We start from the raw sequence: 18,073 nt of genomic DNA on the forward strand, positions 1-18,073 counted from the left end.
CACACACCCAATTCCACTCGGATGCCTTGTGTGAATCTAGTACCTATGGTACATGGTCTGAAGTACAAGACTATAAGCAAATATACAATGCCAACGTCAATATCGCAGAACACATGCACTTGACAAAGGGCGAAAATATAAATAGAAAAATGCAAGTCATCGCTGTATGATTATGAACGCTTTAGTGGAGATCGAGTTATTATAGCGGTGCAGTGGCGCGCGTCTACCCTGTCTACGTTGCGTGGATGAAATAGATCGTCTGCTCCTCGATCTGTTCAACACACTGCACGTAGCCGAAGCTTCGCTTTCCAGGGTTAGAAAAGTGTCCTCCTAGACCATTTTAAAGCATTTCGCTGTCATAAGGAGACCAAACAGGGAACCACAAGAAGAAACTAGTCCACCATGCCTTCTTATAAGTTGATGTACTGGAACAGCCGAGGTCGAGCAGAGTCGGCTCGGATGCTTTTTACCCTGGCTGGCGTCGCGTTCGAAGATTACAGGTTCAAGGAAGGAGAGTGGCCCGAACTGAAAGGCAAAAAAGAATGTAAGTAGGCCTATAACCCCCTATAACTGCAAGTAGAGCTTGTACATGTATATGTAGTTGAAATTATCCACTCGCAAAAGATTTTAAAAATGGATGTGTTGTACAGACCATTTGTAGATCTGTCATATTTTGCTACATTATTTTTATCTAAGAAAGCTAAGGGTGCATGGGGGTGTGGCGTGGGCGGGTTCTGGGAGGGGTTGTAGGCCTAACGTATGGTTAAACGTGTAAGGTAAACAAGAGTCAAACGGATTGCATTGACAACTTCTTTTGAGTTAAATCTAAGATCCGCCCCTATTATATTACATGTGAATTCTCAAAGGCTAACTGCTAACTCTCCCTCAAACTGGCAACTAGCCTTGAAGTCCAGTTAGTATAATTATGATGTGAGCAGTACGGCTTGGATTTGAGACTAGGGAGTTATTGCAACCACTACGCCGACGCTTTCTGGAACGTAGAGAATCTATTGTCAAATGCCCTTCATGACAATGGGGGACTTTGTCGAGGGTCGGTGAATAGAAACAACCGTTTAATTCGTCCGTGACTCTCGAAAAACGACAGATTTGTAATTTTACCTCGGCTCCAAATCTTTGGACGATCTCGATCTGCCGTGGTTCACCAATTTTCGACAGTGACCTCTCAGCTGTTCATTCGTAGTTTGACGGGCATTTTCAATAGATTCTCAATGTTCCAGAAACCGTCTGGTCTGCGTAGTGGCTGCGAACAGTGGCGCACGCAGGAGGGGGGGGGGTTACAGGGGTTCAGACCTCCCCTTTAAATTTTTTTGATACCCCCTAACATTTTTTTGAAGACTTTTTTCTGCTTGTTATTTTTTTGAGGTACAAAACGACGTAAAATTTGTAGTCAAGACCCTTTTTTTATCCAGCTTACCCCCCCCCCCCTTAAAAAAATCCTGCGTACGCTACTGGCTGCGAAAACTCGTTAATATCCGGTGCTGACAGGGACCTCTGATTGATCATCAATTTGATACTCATAATATACCATCAAAATGTGCATCTCGCCTCCTTTACCGTTTTCCAACTTTACCTGTATCATATTCCGAAATATGATTGGCACTAAAGTAGTAAAAAAATTGAATAAGAATAACAAACCGACAGCCCAATATACCAGTCATGTGTCCCGTTTTATAAAGACATTTTTATAATAATAAATACACAATTTATATTATAAATTTACTATTACTTATATCAGCCAATAGGATTGAAGGTTTTCATGCAGTATAGTTATCAATAGTTATCGCTAATTTGTTATTATAACAAAGTTTTAGGAAACGGGTAGTAACCTTGATTTGCATTTGTATGGATAAGTATTTTGTTCAACTATAGTCTCGACCTGGAGACAAAGGAGAGTGATTGGATGATATTTAAAGGTCAAGTCTACCCAAGCAAAATGTTGATTTGAATAAATAGAGAAAAATCAAACGAGAATAATTTCATCAAAATCGGAGGTTGAATAAGAAAGTTATGACATTTTAAAGTTTCGCTTATTTTTCACAAAACGGTGATATGCACGACTCGGTGTCATGCAAATGAGTCAATCGATGATGTCCATCACTCCCTGTTTCTTTTGTTTTTTATTGTTTGAATCATACAATATTTCATTTCTTACAGATTTGACCAAAGGGACCGACTTGACTGAACCATATAGTATAAGCAATGCTCATTCCACATGTTCAGGGAGGAATTAATCACTGTGTCACTTGACAATAAAGAGAAAATTAGAATATTTCATACAATAAAATACAAAAGAAATAGTGAGTGGATGACGTCATCAGTCTCCTCATTTGCATACCAACCTGTATGTGCATATAACTGTTTTGTGAAATTAAGCGAAATTTTAAAATGTCAGATCTTTCTTATTTTACATCCGATTTTGATGAAATTTTCAGTGTTGTGCTTGTTGGATTTTCTCTTTTTATTCAAATCAATTTTTGGTTGGGATGAACTTGTCTTTTAAGAAGATTTTTCTTGATGCCTTATTGTATTTTATGTCATAATGATAATGTTCATCTCTTGATTTATATTTGATTTAAATATATGAACTTGTTATTTATGTTTTCTACAGTCTTGAAGTCTTCACGATGTTGCCTCTAGTATACATGCTGTACTTACAGTACCAGTACACGTTGAAAGCTTTACATTATTTTAAATTTCATTCACAATTTTATAAGAAATATTACACACTCTAAGAAAGGATTGGTCAAAATAACCCATCTCATGGTTGATATGTGTCCGACAGATGAAAATTGGTCAAAATTAACGAATTTTAAGCAATAATTTGGTTGATTCAATGACCATTTTTTCTTGGTCGGACCAAGGAGATATCAAGTGATATCTCCTTGGTCCGACACATATTTAACAAGAGAATAGTCATTTTAACCAATCCTTTTTTTTATACTTTTATCATTCTGTTCACTTGTTAATCTTTCTGTTTATATATCCATTTATTTATTTATTTATTTATCTATCTATCTATCTATCTATCTATCTATCTATCTATCTATCTATCTATCTATCTATCTATCTATCTCTATCTACCTATCTATTTATCTATCCAATTATCTGTCAATCCGTCAACTATATATTCCTTATCTTATATTATCTTTATATATCTGTCTGTCTGTATTTCTTTCTTCTTTTTCTTCTTCTTCTTCTCCTCATCCTCCTTCTTTTCCCTATCCGTTCTCTCTCTCTCCCCCTCCCAATCTCCCCTTCTCTCTATCTATCATCATGGCAGTGTTTCCTCTTGGTCAAGCTCCCTCGTTGATCATTGACGGCAAGGCCCTTCCCCACAGCAAGGCTATCAACAGACATCTTGCTCGGGAATTTAGTAAGTACTTCTTTTTTTCGAATAATGGCTCATGTCACTTGCACACAGATGGGGGTGGGGCTTGGGCGGCAAGTTGACATAACCTCACAATATGACGACAAGAACGAAATGAAATGTTACATATTTTACGCTTGAAACTGACCGTGTAAGCATCTATGTCCCCAATGAATTGGATTCCATCAATATTGGCACTGGCGGATCCAGGGGGGGGGGGGGCACCGCCGGCCCGTGCGCCCCCCCCCCCCACTTGAGAAACAATATTAAAATTTGTAATGTAAAAATGCCATTAAAACAGAAGTGTGCCCCCCCCCCCCCTTGAAAGTGAAGACCTTTTTTTTCTTTTGCTTTTCATAATTTTTCGGGGACGAAAGATTGGTTAAAACCTATTTGGGGGGGGGGGGCTTGTCAAATTCCATGTACTGGTTTTCATTTGCTTTATTGATATCTTTTTGACTCACAGAGCTGTACGGAGACGACAACGAACAGAGAAGGCAAGTCGACGTCATCAGCGAGACCGTTGACGACATCGTCTCAAAGATCATTCCCATTCACATGGAGAAGGATGAAGCCAAGAAGGTATAATAACAAGTCATTAGAAATAAAGAATAATTCGTCATTGAAAATGTTATTGTTATGGAAATTGTGAGCCACATTTCCCGGGCTTTGAATTACGAGGCGCAGGAGTCGAGCACTACAGCTCTTTCGGGGGGGGGGTCCATGATACAGCAAAATTTGGGAAACGCCGCGGAAATCAACGATGGCGGTGGATTTAGATTCTGCGCATGCTAATTCCGAAAATTTCTGAAGTCAGAAGGAATGAGCGTGCGCAGATCTTACATCTTCAACACATACGTGTGGAAGTTTGATTGGAAGTTTGTGCACGTAGTATTGTCTGTAAACATTTCCTATGAGTAATCATTCCTTCATTTACTATTTACATTGGCTTTGTCCATGTTGTTTTTTTATCATTATCTGCAGAAAGAGCTGTTGGGAGAATTGAACGAGAAAACGAAGCCTTTTCTCACTTTTCTAAGTGATAATGCTGGCGAAAGATTTTTCGTTGGAAATAAGGTAATTGTCATCATGAACAACATGTATCCTCAATAATGTTCTGATCTGTTGGTATATTGTCCTAAGTAATTTGTGTAGCTGTTGGTGCCCAGTATCTTGGGAGTGCTTCATAAATAGAAAGGAATCTCTAGTCAAGTAAAATAGTCGGTGATTTCACGGACTAATTTGCACTGATTTATTGCATTCGTATGATCATCTCTGCCATTTTATCTGTTGAAATCGGTTTTGTAGCTCATTGTTTAAAAAGGGCCCCCTGTAGTCCAAAAAGGTCGGGTCCAGTTTACCCGGGCGACGCTTTCTGAAAATTATCAGTCGAAATTCGTGTCCAATGTACCCGATGATTTGTGAGAAGTGTAAGCCAAAGGGTCGGGTGAACTAGACCCTGAACTTTCAGAAACTAAGGGGGCGCCCTTTTCTCGAATGGTCGGGTAATGCGATTGCCCGACCGGACGCGATAATCCGATGTGATAATACAAGCCTTTTAATTTTGGTTCATTTTGTGGATATAGAACAATGCCCTGTGCGTACTACAGACTACACTACACTACAGACCCCACCCCAAAAAATGATAATAATAATACAAAAATAAAGCTAAATTCTTCATATAAATTTAAACTCAAATTTGTCATTGATTTGCGTTCAATTCTTGGAATTTATAATATTTTTGTACTTACCTTGGCTTTCTATTTGACCTAAGTCCTTCATGTCCTTGCAAAGCCCCATAAGTCGACCAATCTAAATCATAATGTACTGTATGTAAAATCCGACTGAAGGTTGTTCTCTCTTATTTTGTCCAAAATTTACACAGGAGACACTCGCTGACGTCATCGTCTTCTGGTTGTTGGATTTCCTTGTACCCATGGCTCCATCGGTGCTGACCGATTATCCTCGGCTGGGGAAGTTCTACAATGGCATCAAGGATAACTCCAAACTCACAGAATACCTTAAAAACCGCCCAGTCACCCAAAATTAGCCCATAGGATTTTGTGCTGGATGATGACACTCTACTTTGTTTCACAGAATACCTTGAAAAAAAAATAACAACACCATAATACCCCCCCCCCCCCCCGTCGCACAAAATCACGGAACTTTGTTTTTCTTTCAAACTAATTATCTTATGCTGCATGTATAGAATTTTATGCCGGGTGCATCTATTTTTTATTTATTTTTTTGTTTCACTGAATATCTTAAAAACCGCCCCGTTACACAAAATTAGCATGGGATTTTTAGAAATGGAAATGCTATTCTTTGGTTGGGCCGATGCAACTCGTCTGTATGAATGAATTAAAAACTGCCTGTCCCACAAAATTAGTGTGTTAGGGGACGCTTTTAATAAACTTGTACAAAAACGTAATAAACTACTGTCTGATTGTGATTTTCATTTAGTCACCGCCCCCAACTGTCAAAACCTTTCCGCGGCTCGTGGAGCAGTAGTGATATTTTCCGGCTTTGTGTTCATATTTGTATTTTTGTGATGTAAAAGCAGTTTTCACTTTTACTTCTTTTTCTTCTGATATCCTAAAATTTAGATGTACGTGATTATGGTGTACAAATTGAACTTCGGGAAATCAGATTCGGAATTTGAATTGAAATCGGAAGGTATATTTAACAGTAGTACGTTCGTTAGAACTGGCGTCCAAGCTCTTTCGACATTTAGGAACAATGCTTATGTGTATAGGAATTGTAAATTTCCACCTGTTAGAAAGTAAACAATCTGTTTTCTTGTATGTAAAATTGGTTTACGTTCCTCAATAAAACAACGTATGGAGGTCTAAAGAATTGAAGAGAAAATCATTATTAAAGGCTTTTAAAAGACTTGTGAGTTTTCGAATCCTGTTCCATGTGAAAGTGAGTGTCTTTTATGTGTGGGTGTATTTATGTTGAAATTAAATGGATGAATGAATAAAGAATTAAATTGACAAAAATAAATGAATTACCAAATTAATAAATAAATGATTATGCTATAGATCCATCATTTTGGCCTTAAATGCAGGGGACAACAGGCAAGATGGCTCAGTGGTAGAACGCCTGTCTCATGGACGCAAGGTCTTCGGTACGATCCCCGGCCGAGTCATTAGACTTTGAAAATGAGACCTTCTGTCATAACCTAGCCAGGCGCTTGACATATTTATAACTGAAGATGGTAATAACAACGTATCTAATGCAGAATATCGGCTAATAATATAGTGGCTACCCAGGGCCTGGGGTGCCGAGAGTAAATTTGACCCCAAAAAAGGGGGTATCAACACAAAATGTTGGTAATTATCCTTACATTTCTCCAATTTGCAACACCCACCAGACTTCCAGGGGTGCTGCCTATGGAGAATAATACACGCAGCACCCCCCAGGGAAAATCTTGGGGGTGCTTCAGCACGCTTCCCAGGGCCATATGTGGCTACCATGTAGTTAACAAGTAGACAAGGAATATGATTACCAGTGGCGGAATGAGCCAAAAATTTAGAGGGGTTTAGATATGGCATATAGAAAAAAGGCTACGAAAGAGCAAGGCGAGCAACCAAAAAATTGACATTTTTATACAAAAATATTTTTTTATATTTAAATTTTGGCATAATAATCATAATATCACACTTTCCCCTTTCTTCTTTTTCCTTTTTTTTTTTTGGGGGGGGGGGCATGGCCCCTCAAGCTCCCTACCCCCATCTTTACACCAGTGATAGTGATTATTATCATTATTATTGGGGTGTACAAACTATTTATAATCGCAACAGCATTTCTGCTGAATTAAGGCATATTTTTCCGCGAATTCATGAAGTTCAAACATGATGCTGAAGGCATTGTACATTAATTTCTACTGAGAATAACGCGCAGAGAAACACTTGTTCACTCTAACGACAACTATATTTTTCGTCATATTGTTTCGTATTAAATTAGCTTTATTGATTTGTCTGTTGTATCTTTAAATAATTCTTAGTTCAACAAAGCTATATAAGTTGGGGAAAATAATTTGATATACAGCAATTCTATGCATTGTGGGAAAAACAATATTATTTTTATTTTCATTACATATCATTTATTTCCATATCCAACAATCAAATGTAATCTTATTAGCATAGTATGCATTGTAAAATAATGTAAAGCATTAAAATCTATTCAACAATGAGTTCATAATGTACTATATGCAGTTTATATAACAGGTAACGGTTTGGTACGGAGGGGACTGCTAAAAAGCCAGGCTTCTAGATTGCAATCCCCTATAACTGTATTTAAAAATATTGCTTTTAATATATATATGGAATAAACGTTGATGGGCGAAACCATTCCAATCCATTTCCAAAAACTTCAAAAATCATATCACTATTAATAAGTAAGGCACTTTTTTTTCATATTATGCAAAAATTTGTTGCAATTATCGAAGGATCCCATGATCTTTTTGTTTTCCAAAAAATAAATGTTGGCCACGGGCCCGTAACACAAAGCTTAGCAATGATCGTAGAACATTTTTCTACGATTGATTTCATTGACTACAATGTACAATCAATCGTGAAAATCAAGCGTACGATCAATCGCTAACCTTTGTGTTACGAGACACAGAATGAGGGCCTATTGGACACCATATTTGATTCCCTTCTAACATTTTTTTACGAAAATTGATTCGTAGGTGTTCTGCTTTGAGCTATAAGAGCAATTCTCACGGCCTAAATACTAAACGATCGAAACCCACCTTCCTAATATTGACGCCTCAATTCTTGAACATTCCGGAATTATATGCTTTAAATCACGTACCTATTTTTGTTTCATGGGGGCTGCATAGTTTGAAGTTCAAGACTACACATGCCAACGTCAACACTGCTCTTCACAGCGAGAAAAAGATATATATAATTATGATAATAATTGAGAAAATGCAAGTCATTGCGTTTTATAGTTGTGATTGTCCTCATATCCGATCGAAAGAGGGGTGGCATGTTAACTGGGTTGACGGGCCTGGTTTCCGTCGCTTATATTCATGATAATGATCTTTAGTAGAGCTATAGACATAGGCCTATATAATATCATGTTTATATAAACTTATATACACTCTATAAAAAAATCAGTCGAAAATGACTAGTTAATAGGATCAGCTGGGTGCAACTGTTATTCTAGTCATATTTGACTATTTTCTAGTCGTATTGTACTAGAACAGAGTTATTTCTAACTAGAATATATTATGTCAGAAATGTGACTAGCATATCAGTTGCAACCAGCTGACTACTTGTCTATAGTCAGTTTGACTGATTTGTTTAAGAGTAATATACCACAAAAACTGGTATTGATTGGTGTACAGCAAGGACCACTCCGGCTCTGCTCATGTTACTGTGGTGTTAGTTTCAAAACCTATGGCTGATCTTTGGTCCCATGGCATTTGCTCTGGCGAGAGTTGCTCTGCTGTAAATTCCACACGCTGATGGAATGACCAAATTCAACGCTGGATTTAAAAATATACCATATACCAAGGGTGCGTTTATCCGCCACTTTTTTACCCTAGAATCATGATCTGAATCATGATTCAAATCACGATTCTGCAGAATCACGATTGCGTTTAGTCGAAATTGAATATAATCATGATTAGAATCACAAACATGAAACACGAAAAAAGGGGCGTTTGGAAAGACGTTTCTGCAGAATCACGTACGAAAATGTTCGAATAAACGATATCGTGATTACAATCATGATTATATGACCTCACTGTTGCGTCGGGCTACTTTCGGTTAATTGCCAAGCTCAAGGCGCTCATTGTATGTGCATGATTATGTACTACGCATGCATTTCTTGTCATGTTCAAGTTCTGTGTTGGTCATCGCATCGTCCACTACTTTTCATTTTTTGGTCATGTCTTCAAGTTCTAGTAAATGAATTAACTGGACAGACAATGATCTCAGTTGTTGTTGAGTATACAGTATCAATATCAAATTGGATCTACGCTGAAATTCACTTCCGAACACCATTTTGGATAAATTAACAAGATGAATAGAAGCATATGGACCCTATATGATAGAAGTAAACAAAATGAGGTATAGACTGAATTCTGGAAGCAAAATATTTTTCGAGAGCCGAAACACTTGCGAAAAACTTCCTCTGTCAAACTGCGCACTAGTGATGCGCACTGGATTGGCCCGAATCTGAGGAAAAACAGCATTGGAATGAAGGTCGTCTAAACGCTGATTCTGTGATATTGTGATTCATGTTTGTGTTTTGAATCATGATTCAAATCATGATTCAAATCATGATTCTGGCTTGAGGTCGCATAAACGCAGCCCAAGCATAACCATGCTACTAGCTCCACGCTCAATGTACGAACCTAATATAAAACCACATTGCAATCCTACACTGTTAAAAAAAACTGATTTTACAAAAAAAGAGAAGATTTTGCAGAAAGCAATAACAAAATCATTCTGTAAATTCATCATTTTTTTGCAATTTAACAGAACAGGTCTGTTTAAAAAGGGAAAAAGGGTGTTTTATTAAAGGAAATTTGTAAGGTTCCATACACCAGATATCACTTTCCTGTAATTTTACATGATATAATGTAAGATTACGCAATCTGGTAAGATTACAGGTGTTCTCGAGACCCTGCTGCAGGAACTTCTTTTATTTTAAGGATAAATTTTCTAACAGTGTAGCCCTAACCCTATATCTTAGACGAAATAAAGCCCGGAGCAATAGTCGTCGGAGCAAATGTCGTGTCACCAATTTGATACACCCTTGATTATTATTTTTACACTCTTTGGTGTTATATGTGCAATCTCTATAAGATGTAATTTTGACACATCAAGGTGTGGTCCTATAGGGACGACAACTGGTGTCAGTTTTAACACTGGTGTAAGTTTTTACACTAGGGTTTTACAAGCTATTGTGATATTCTGCTATAAAATCATTCGTATGAATTCAAAATCACGATAGTCATGATGAAGTGGGGAGAGGCAGTTGCCTCTGACATAAAACCGTAATTTTCTATTTGCGTCGTATAAACACGTACCTTGGATTTTTATTGCTCTGATCTGTTACAGTATTTGACCCTCATGCATTAGACATTGGACTTCACCTCGCTGAGCGCTATCGTCTAGTCTTGATGCCTAGGCGTTTTCATCATGCAAGTGAATACGAACTGTCTTCTGAAGCAGAATTATGCCACACTGTAAATTTTTAAATTCGATCAGGGTATATACATGTAGGTACTTAATTGAATCAAGCTCTACACTTTTAAAACAAAGTAGAAATAATATAGTCAGCAGGGGGCAATTAGGGACGTCATTCCATTTTTCTTTTCTTTTTTTTTGAGGGGGAGGGCAAAAGTAAAAAAATCAAAAAAAATTCTACCCGCTCGAATTATAATACAGAATTTTCCATGCAAAGCTCGCCGAAGAAAAATACTATTTGTATGTTTAATAGCATTTTTATGCCAAGTTTAATGGTGTTATCATGTTAATAGTGCTTTTTAAAACATGATATTTGCATTGCAAATTATTATTGTTTTTATTTGAACATAGTTGTCAAGTGCGAAATGAAATCTATAAAGAATATTCTACAAAGCATTTTGTTGGAGATGACCAGGATAGTCGATGCATGCCTTTGTTTTATGGTCTGAATAAAAAGACTAGGAGTCACATACTTGTGTACATAAACTTGAACTGGGAGGAGAGAGCGACTGGTATAAAATCGATAAAAACAAACAATACAGAAATGCAGACTGAAGTGTTGAAGACTGTGGCCTTGCTGTTTGAATACTGAGGTATCGCGCCGTTGTCATACACTTGCGTTGTCTCACCCGTGGTCATTGACGTCGAACATCCAGGACATCGAGAAGATCAGACGCCATGTCGGAGCATACCTACAAGCTGATGTACTTCAATACGACGGGGCGCGCCGAGGCTGCCCGAATGCTCTTTGCGCTCAAGGGCGTTGAGTTCGAGGATTACAGGTTTAAGGAAGGGGAGTGGCCAGAAATAAAGAATGATAAGAAAGGTAAAGATATATATATATATTATATATATGTATCTCCTTATATTTTTCAGACGCTTCTGACGAAGTCTCAATTAAAAGACGAAAGCTAAAGCAAATAATGGTGTCCTGCGTCATCTGTTGAGTTGGCCTCGCCTCATCTCATTATGTTTAATATTCACAACTCAACAGCGATTGGTAGAAGTAAACTTATCATCACTCTATATTATATATATATATATATATATAGATATATATACATATTCCGAGCAGAATCGATTCAGGAGTAAAGTGAATTATTCATCGCTGTTTAGTTGCTTGCAGTACATGAATATAATAGGTACAGATAATCACAATTCTTTCCTTTTCGAAGAATGATAATAACTCGAATGCATTGACAGATGCCAATTATAAATGACTTTATTTCCATTTTTAGGGGTCCTTCCCCTTCATCAGGGAAAACGTTTAAGTGAAACATTGTAAATAATTCGAACGAGTTGCATGCAATGCACTTTTCTGCTCTGCGTAGAGTATATTGATAGTTGGCGTGACGGGGGCGTGGCAGAGGTGTGGCAAGTTACGCTCTGCGGAGCAACCTCGATACAAAGTCAAATGAAGCATTTGGTAGCTTATCATCATCGATGCCAATGTGTGCACATGTTGATATTATCTTTTCCTCTTGGAAAGACTGGGATGGGATGGTTTTTAACCAATGAGATTTTAACCAATATAGTCGACTAAAAATTGTTTCCTTTTTTTTAACAGTATTTCCACTTGGTCAGTGTCCAGTTTTACTCATTGACGGAAAGCCCTTGCCACAATGTAAAGCCATAATCCGACATCTCGCCAGGGAGTTTGGTACGTTAGATCTACTCCATATGTTGTTCTGATCATGTTTATTGTTTGATCTATCTTTTATTTATTTTTTATTCATTTTTTCGTTTCTAATTTTATTTTGCCTTTTAATATTATTTTTGTTATAATGCTGTTTTTATGGATTTTCTTTTATTTTGTTTTCATTTCATTAAATTGTTTGTGTTCATCTTGTTTTGTATTTCCTTTTATTGATTCATTTTTTAAACTCTACTTTCATCCCGACCCGGTACTTTCCCTGTTTAATAGCCATCTAGCGACGCCCCCCCCCCCCCCCCCCCTCTTGAGTTTCTCATGAGAGCGTTAAAATTGTTAGTCTAAATTGAAATCGCAAGATATATACGGTATTCACTTGTGGCGTATTTTCGTGAGGGCAACTGTCCCATCTGTCCCGGCCGACCCCCCCCCCCGCTTCTTTGAATTTCCTACGCGTCTTATTCCCCCCCCCCCCCGAATAAATTCTGCGTACGGCCATGCTTCAAACACGTGTAACTTGTCTCCAATTTTACGACGCTAGGTTTCTACGGTGCAAACAATGCCGAGGCTGCAGAAATAGACATCGTTGGCGAAACGGTGGATGACATCGTCGCTAAAGCCTTGCCCGCTGCCTTTGAGAAGGATGCAGAGAAAAAGGTATTAAGAGAAGATCGTCAGCCGTGTCTCCGTTGTAAACTTTGCGGCGATTTCATTATATTTTTACATAGGGAAAAGGCCCAAAGGGGGAGAGAAAAGGCGACACTGTCCCGTAGGTTTTTGTTCAAAACCCCAAATTCGAGGGGACCGTCGTACAACCCCAATTTTTATTTTTCATGTTCAATCCTAAACAAATTATAGGAAAGGGGATCAAGACATTAGATTACAATGAATAGAATAGATGAAACCAGTCCAATTGTATTAAAGAGGGCACAATTTCATTGTAACAACTGAAGGGGCTGACGGGTATATAAATTTTAGACCAATTCGTAGTTGAACCCAAAATATGGCATGGTGGGTTAATATTGAGAAACACACGCTTTCATTCGGCGGGTTCATTTGTTTAGAACCAGGCCGCCATGACACCATGGCAACTGACGTCATCGCTTCGGTACTCTATTGACAGAGGGGCACTAGCGTACCTAAGGGCGGGCAGGGGGCAGATTGCCCCCCTGACGACTTTTTTTTTTGCGTACGTTCTTGGCTTTGTTTGCTTGTCAAATTTCTTTTGTGCTGAGAAATCCTTTATTTGTCGTTGAAGACCTTTTTTTCCCTTTTTTTTTGCTTGTCAAAAATGTTCGCGGACGAAATATCCTCCAAAAAATTTGCCCCCCTTCTGGAAAATCCTAGGTACGCCAGTGCAGAGGGGGATAAAGAACAAAAAAGAGAGGGTGAGAGAGAGAGGGGGGTTACAGGGGCTTGGGGACGATTTTTAAAGAGGGTGCTGGTTTGTTAACAAGCACCCCCCCCCAAAAAAAAAAGGGGGTGACTTTGATTTCTTTAAAATGACAACCACTCCATAATGAAAGGGGATTTTGTTCAGAAAAGCACACCCGTTACCCAGGCCCATGGAGAGAGAGAGGGAGATGAATGATATATGCCATAATTTATTATATGAAATAAAAAAAAATCATATTCATTCTTGATATTATTCAGTGAGGCGAAACATGAAAGGACTTCTCTTTGGTTGTGCAAAAATGAATACTTAAAAAATGTTGTGATACAAATTGAATGATATTTTGATATTTTTTTTAACAGATATTTTTTAAAAATGTTTCTCCAACCCATTTTATTTTTTCCAAAATTTAGAAGACAGTGATTGAGGATTTCAGGGACAACACTTCCAAGCCGTTTCTTCCTTACCTCAACGATATGATAGAAAGAGCAGGAGGACGATTTTTCGTTGGAAACACGGTATGTGTCAAGTTACGTTTAAAAGGTATAGTCAGAATCGGGGGCCGCGGATGCGGGGGGGGGGGCTGGGAGGCTTCAGCCCCCCACTTTTTTCCAAAACCATGTACAAAAATGCAAAGATGACCATAGGATTGTGATTTTTCGCATGGTCAGCCCCCCCCCCCTCACTTTGAAAACCGTTCCGCGGCCCCTGAGAATGGGGGGAGGGGTCCATAAAATTCACTCTTTCACAACGCATTATAATTATCGAGTAACAATTTCCGTCCATGTTAACGCCTATATTAAGTTTCGGTATGTTCGAAAATGATTTATTTGCATAGTTTGAATTCAGTGTAAGATAATTTCAGAGTATAATCTTCGAATGATTTTATCTCTCTGATAGAGAGAGAGAGGGGGTGCCAAGATTCTTAACAATGATATTCAATTTTTTTACAAAGATGGTACTTCAGTATAATTTACAATTGTGGTAACACAAATATAACCAAAAAAAATTCGACAATAAAGATATTCACATCATTGAACTTAAAATCACTAGCGGAAGACGGATTATTATTGTAAGTAATCATTGCTGATCCTCTATACCAATATTATGCTTTAGACAGATTTTGATAATTAAAAGTTTGGTGTTGACATAGTGTCATGTATATAGCTCAATAACAACACCAACAACACAATCTTGAATTAGGACTGGTGTATTCGACCCCCCCCCCCCCTCCCCTCCTCCGCTCAATTTTTTTTTTCTCTCTCTCTCAATCATGTTGAATATGGACAAAAAAATATGTATTAAAAACAAACATTTCGCTTCTGAATACCTGTATTTCCTCAACGTTTTTATAAGGTTATTCAAAATTCCTCACTTTGTAATATTAGGCCTATGTTATGCAGGGTGCGCTGGGAAAACAGTTCATAATGTTTATAAGAGCTGGGGGCCGTTTCATAAAGCTGTTCGTAAGATAAGAGCGACTTTAAGAGCGACTGGAGAACCTTTCTTACGCGCTAAATCATCTCCAATGAACATACCATTTACCACAAGAAAGGATCACCAGTCGTTCTTAAAGTCGCTCTTAACTTACGAATAGCTTTATGAATCACCCACCTGGAGTGGCTACCCTGGGAGAATAGTAATAATAATGATTATTACTATTATTATTGCTATTATTATTATTATTATCATCATTAAATGTTGTTATTATTATTATTATAATTTTTATTATTATTATTATCATTGTTATTATTCTATTTTCATCATCATCATCATAATTATTATTATCATTATTGCATCATTAATACAGGAATCAGTAGCTGACATCACCGTCTTTTGTCTACTGGACTTCATATTCTCTATGCTGGACAACGCAAGAGAGACGTACCCTGCCTTGGCGAAGTTCCACGACGGTATTACGGAGAACTCCCGGCTCAGCGAATACATCAAAAGCCGCCCTCCCGTGCCCGGAATGTAGACAAAACGGGATTCACGATTTACGACGGTATCTCTGGGAACGGTAGCCCGGATTGTGAATTGCCAATTCGTCTTCTGCCAACTCGTCCACTCACCACATGATCTACCTCCATCTAGTTTAATGCCATTCCGTCCATCAAAATTTCGTCTAATAACAATGGTCCACTAACCATTTGGTCCAATCATCACTTCGGCTAATCACCACTTCGTCTATGACCATTTCATCTCTTAACCAGTTGGTCTAATATCCATTTTATGTTCATTTTTTTGCCCAATTAAACATTTAGTCCTATTAGACCAAATGCATGGTATATGGAATAAATTGCTACTGGACATATGGTGATTGGACGAAATGGCAGATAGACCATGCTTTGTGGATAGTGGACGAACTGATGGTAGACCAAAATGATAGTAGACGAATTGGCATAAGACGAAACAAATAACACGCGAGAACGATTCTGCATTCCCACGTCCTATTTTTCACGACATTATTATGTGCCAAATTAGAGAACAAGCATGGGTCATACGATTTACGAGGGCATGCTGTGAAACCACCTTTATGACAATGGGTTCCATGACATTTGCTCCGGCGACAGTTGCTCCGATGGAAAATCTGCACATTCAGCCAAACATAAACTAACGTGCAACAGTAAATAAACCCTACTTATTATATTTCACATTGTTCTGAACCAAAAACTCTATTACGATCCCAACACTAACCCTTTCTCTCTAAGATATTAAGACAGGATGAAATGTCTTGTCACCGGGAGTGATGACACCACCCCCCCCCCCTTTTTTTTCAAGTCAAAATTTTTGGGGAAAATGCACCGGTCACCTTTAGATAAATCCTGGATCTGCGCCTGAACTCGTGATTGTTGACTAGTGAGATTAAAAAAAAAATCCCCATTCATTTAATAGTAATGTGTTTTCTATAAAATTTATAACATGTGAGTATGAACATAACTTGACAGATGCAGTTCGAGTATATCATGATTGAAACGTGATCTGTGTAAAACGATATAGAATTATAAATGATTATAGGTGATAATAAATGGAAGTTACGATAACATGGTTTGTTTTGTGTTGACCTATTATTTTTTAAATCATACTTATTTTAAGTGTCAATAATAGGGATCATAGTGTAGCAATAAAGGAAATAATATTATTTATTCATAGGCCAGCTCTTCAAGAAGTCATCAATGATTAACCAAAAAGCATTACACATTAATGGCAACTCTATAGTACGTCTCAAGTACATATGATGTGCTATAGCACATCAAATGTACTATAAATACTAGTATACTAGTATTTATATAATGCTTTACATTATTCATGCATTCATTTCATCATTTTTATTCATTAATTTGTAAATAATCATATATATGTACATGTGAAATTAAAAATTGATCCACATTATGATGTAGGGGAGAGCGGGGTAAGTTGTGACACTTTTTGCATTTTGCATGTTAGAATTGATATGACTAATAATACTGTAGAAATATAAAGTATCTAGACTTTAGATTTGATTCTTGGGAAATATTTTTCACCGATATATAACTTTCTACCCCCACACTGAAAGTCATTGTGACCTTTGAAAAAAACGATGTCAAATGGCTCAACTTACCCCATCTGTGGGGTAAATTCTGCCACATTCTGGGGTAAGTTGAGCCACAAAAACTATGTTCAAAATGTATGCTTGAAGAACTAGCATGTCAATTTTTTATTTAAAGTCTTTTCAGTTGCTAATTCTCTATAAATACTAACAACCTCTAAAAGTAAAAGAACTGTCATGTGAATTTGCTCATTTCGGCCTCCTCAATGGCTTTTTAAGGTTTTTGTTATTATTAAACATTACCATAAGAATTTCTATGGCTCAACTTGCCCCATGTTGGCTGGCTCAAATTACCCCAGTCCGAACTTAATGCGATATTTTCACATCCACACATTTCTTATGCATCCATCATGTAAAAGACTATGACAAGAATGAGAATCAATACCTGGACTAACAATATTGTTCTTATTTCTTTATTATATTTAAAGACGTGTGCGGGTAAAAAGAACTTTTCTATTTCACACCCGTTTTTACTTTTTTGGCTGAATTTTTTTTTTCCTTTAAAAAATTACTTTTTGTTTCAAAGTTGAAAACAATGTGGTGGGTTTAAGGGTTATGTAATGGGTCATCAATACATGACACCACCACAATGTCTGACTCATTCATTATTGGCCTGGGGGTGGTGGCTCAACTTGCCCCTATGCTCAACTTACCCCGCCTTCCCCTACTCAATGCAAGTGGGTTAAATTGGTACTTGGCAGGAATTAATTCCTTTAAATTCTTGTGCTCTGTAAAAGGCTACGATTGGCTGAAGACGGGGAAATATAGACTTTAGAAGTGCACACATGTATATATAGAAGTTGTTTCATAATCTGACATCCGCTACACAACGATCATGTAT

The 18,073-nt window shown here is 37.6% G+C and overlaps 1 protein-coding gene across 1 annotated transcript; it reads left to right on the plus strand.

The window, feature by feature from the left end:
* The first annotated feature begins 209 nt into the window (after positions 1-209).
* Positions 210-16,692, plus strand: LOC129281254 (S-crystallin 4-like). The gene is made up of 10 exons (XM_064113442.1): positions 210-544; positions 3,302-3,394; positions 3,855-3,970; positions 4,373-4,465; positions 5,274-5,437; positions 11,244-11,425; positions 12,167-12,259; positions 12,792-12,907; positions 14,057-14,161; positions 15,454-16,692. Exons 1-10 carry the CDS (start codon positions 403-405, stop codon positions 15,619-15,621), a joined length of 1,272 nt encoding a protein of 423 aa, XP_063969512.1. The 5' UTR covers positions 210-402; the 3' UTR covers positions 15,622-16,692.
* The last annotated feature ends 1,381 nt before the right edge of the window (positions 16,693-18,073 follow it).

Source organism: Lytechinus pictus, chromosome 18 (assembly GCF_037042905.1).
Source record: "Lytechinus pictus isolate F3 Inbred chromosome 18, Lp3.0, whole genome shotgun sequence".
Lineage (NCBI taxonomy): Eukaryota > Metazoa > Echinodermata > Echinoidea > Temnopleuroida > Toxopneustidae > Lytechinus > Lytechinus pictus.

Bases quoted from the DNA above. Each gene is read 5' to 3' on its own strand.
- LOC129281254 (XM_064113442.1), top strand. From the start codon at position 403: ATGCCTTCTTATAAGTTGATGTACTGGAACAGCCGAGGTCGAGCAGAG. The intron at 5,438-11,243 runs GCCCATAGGATT...TGGTCATTGACG, and splicing joins CGCCCAGTCACCCAAAATTA to TCGAACATCCAGGACATCGA. The intron at 11,426-12,166 runs GTAAAGATATAT...TTTTTTTAACAG, and splicing joins AATAAAGAATGATAAGAAAG to TATTTCCACTTGGTCAGTGT.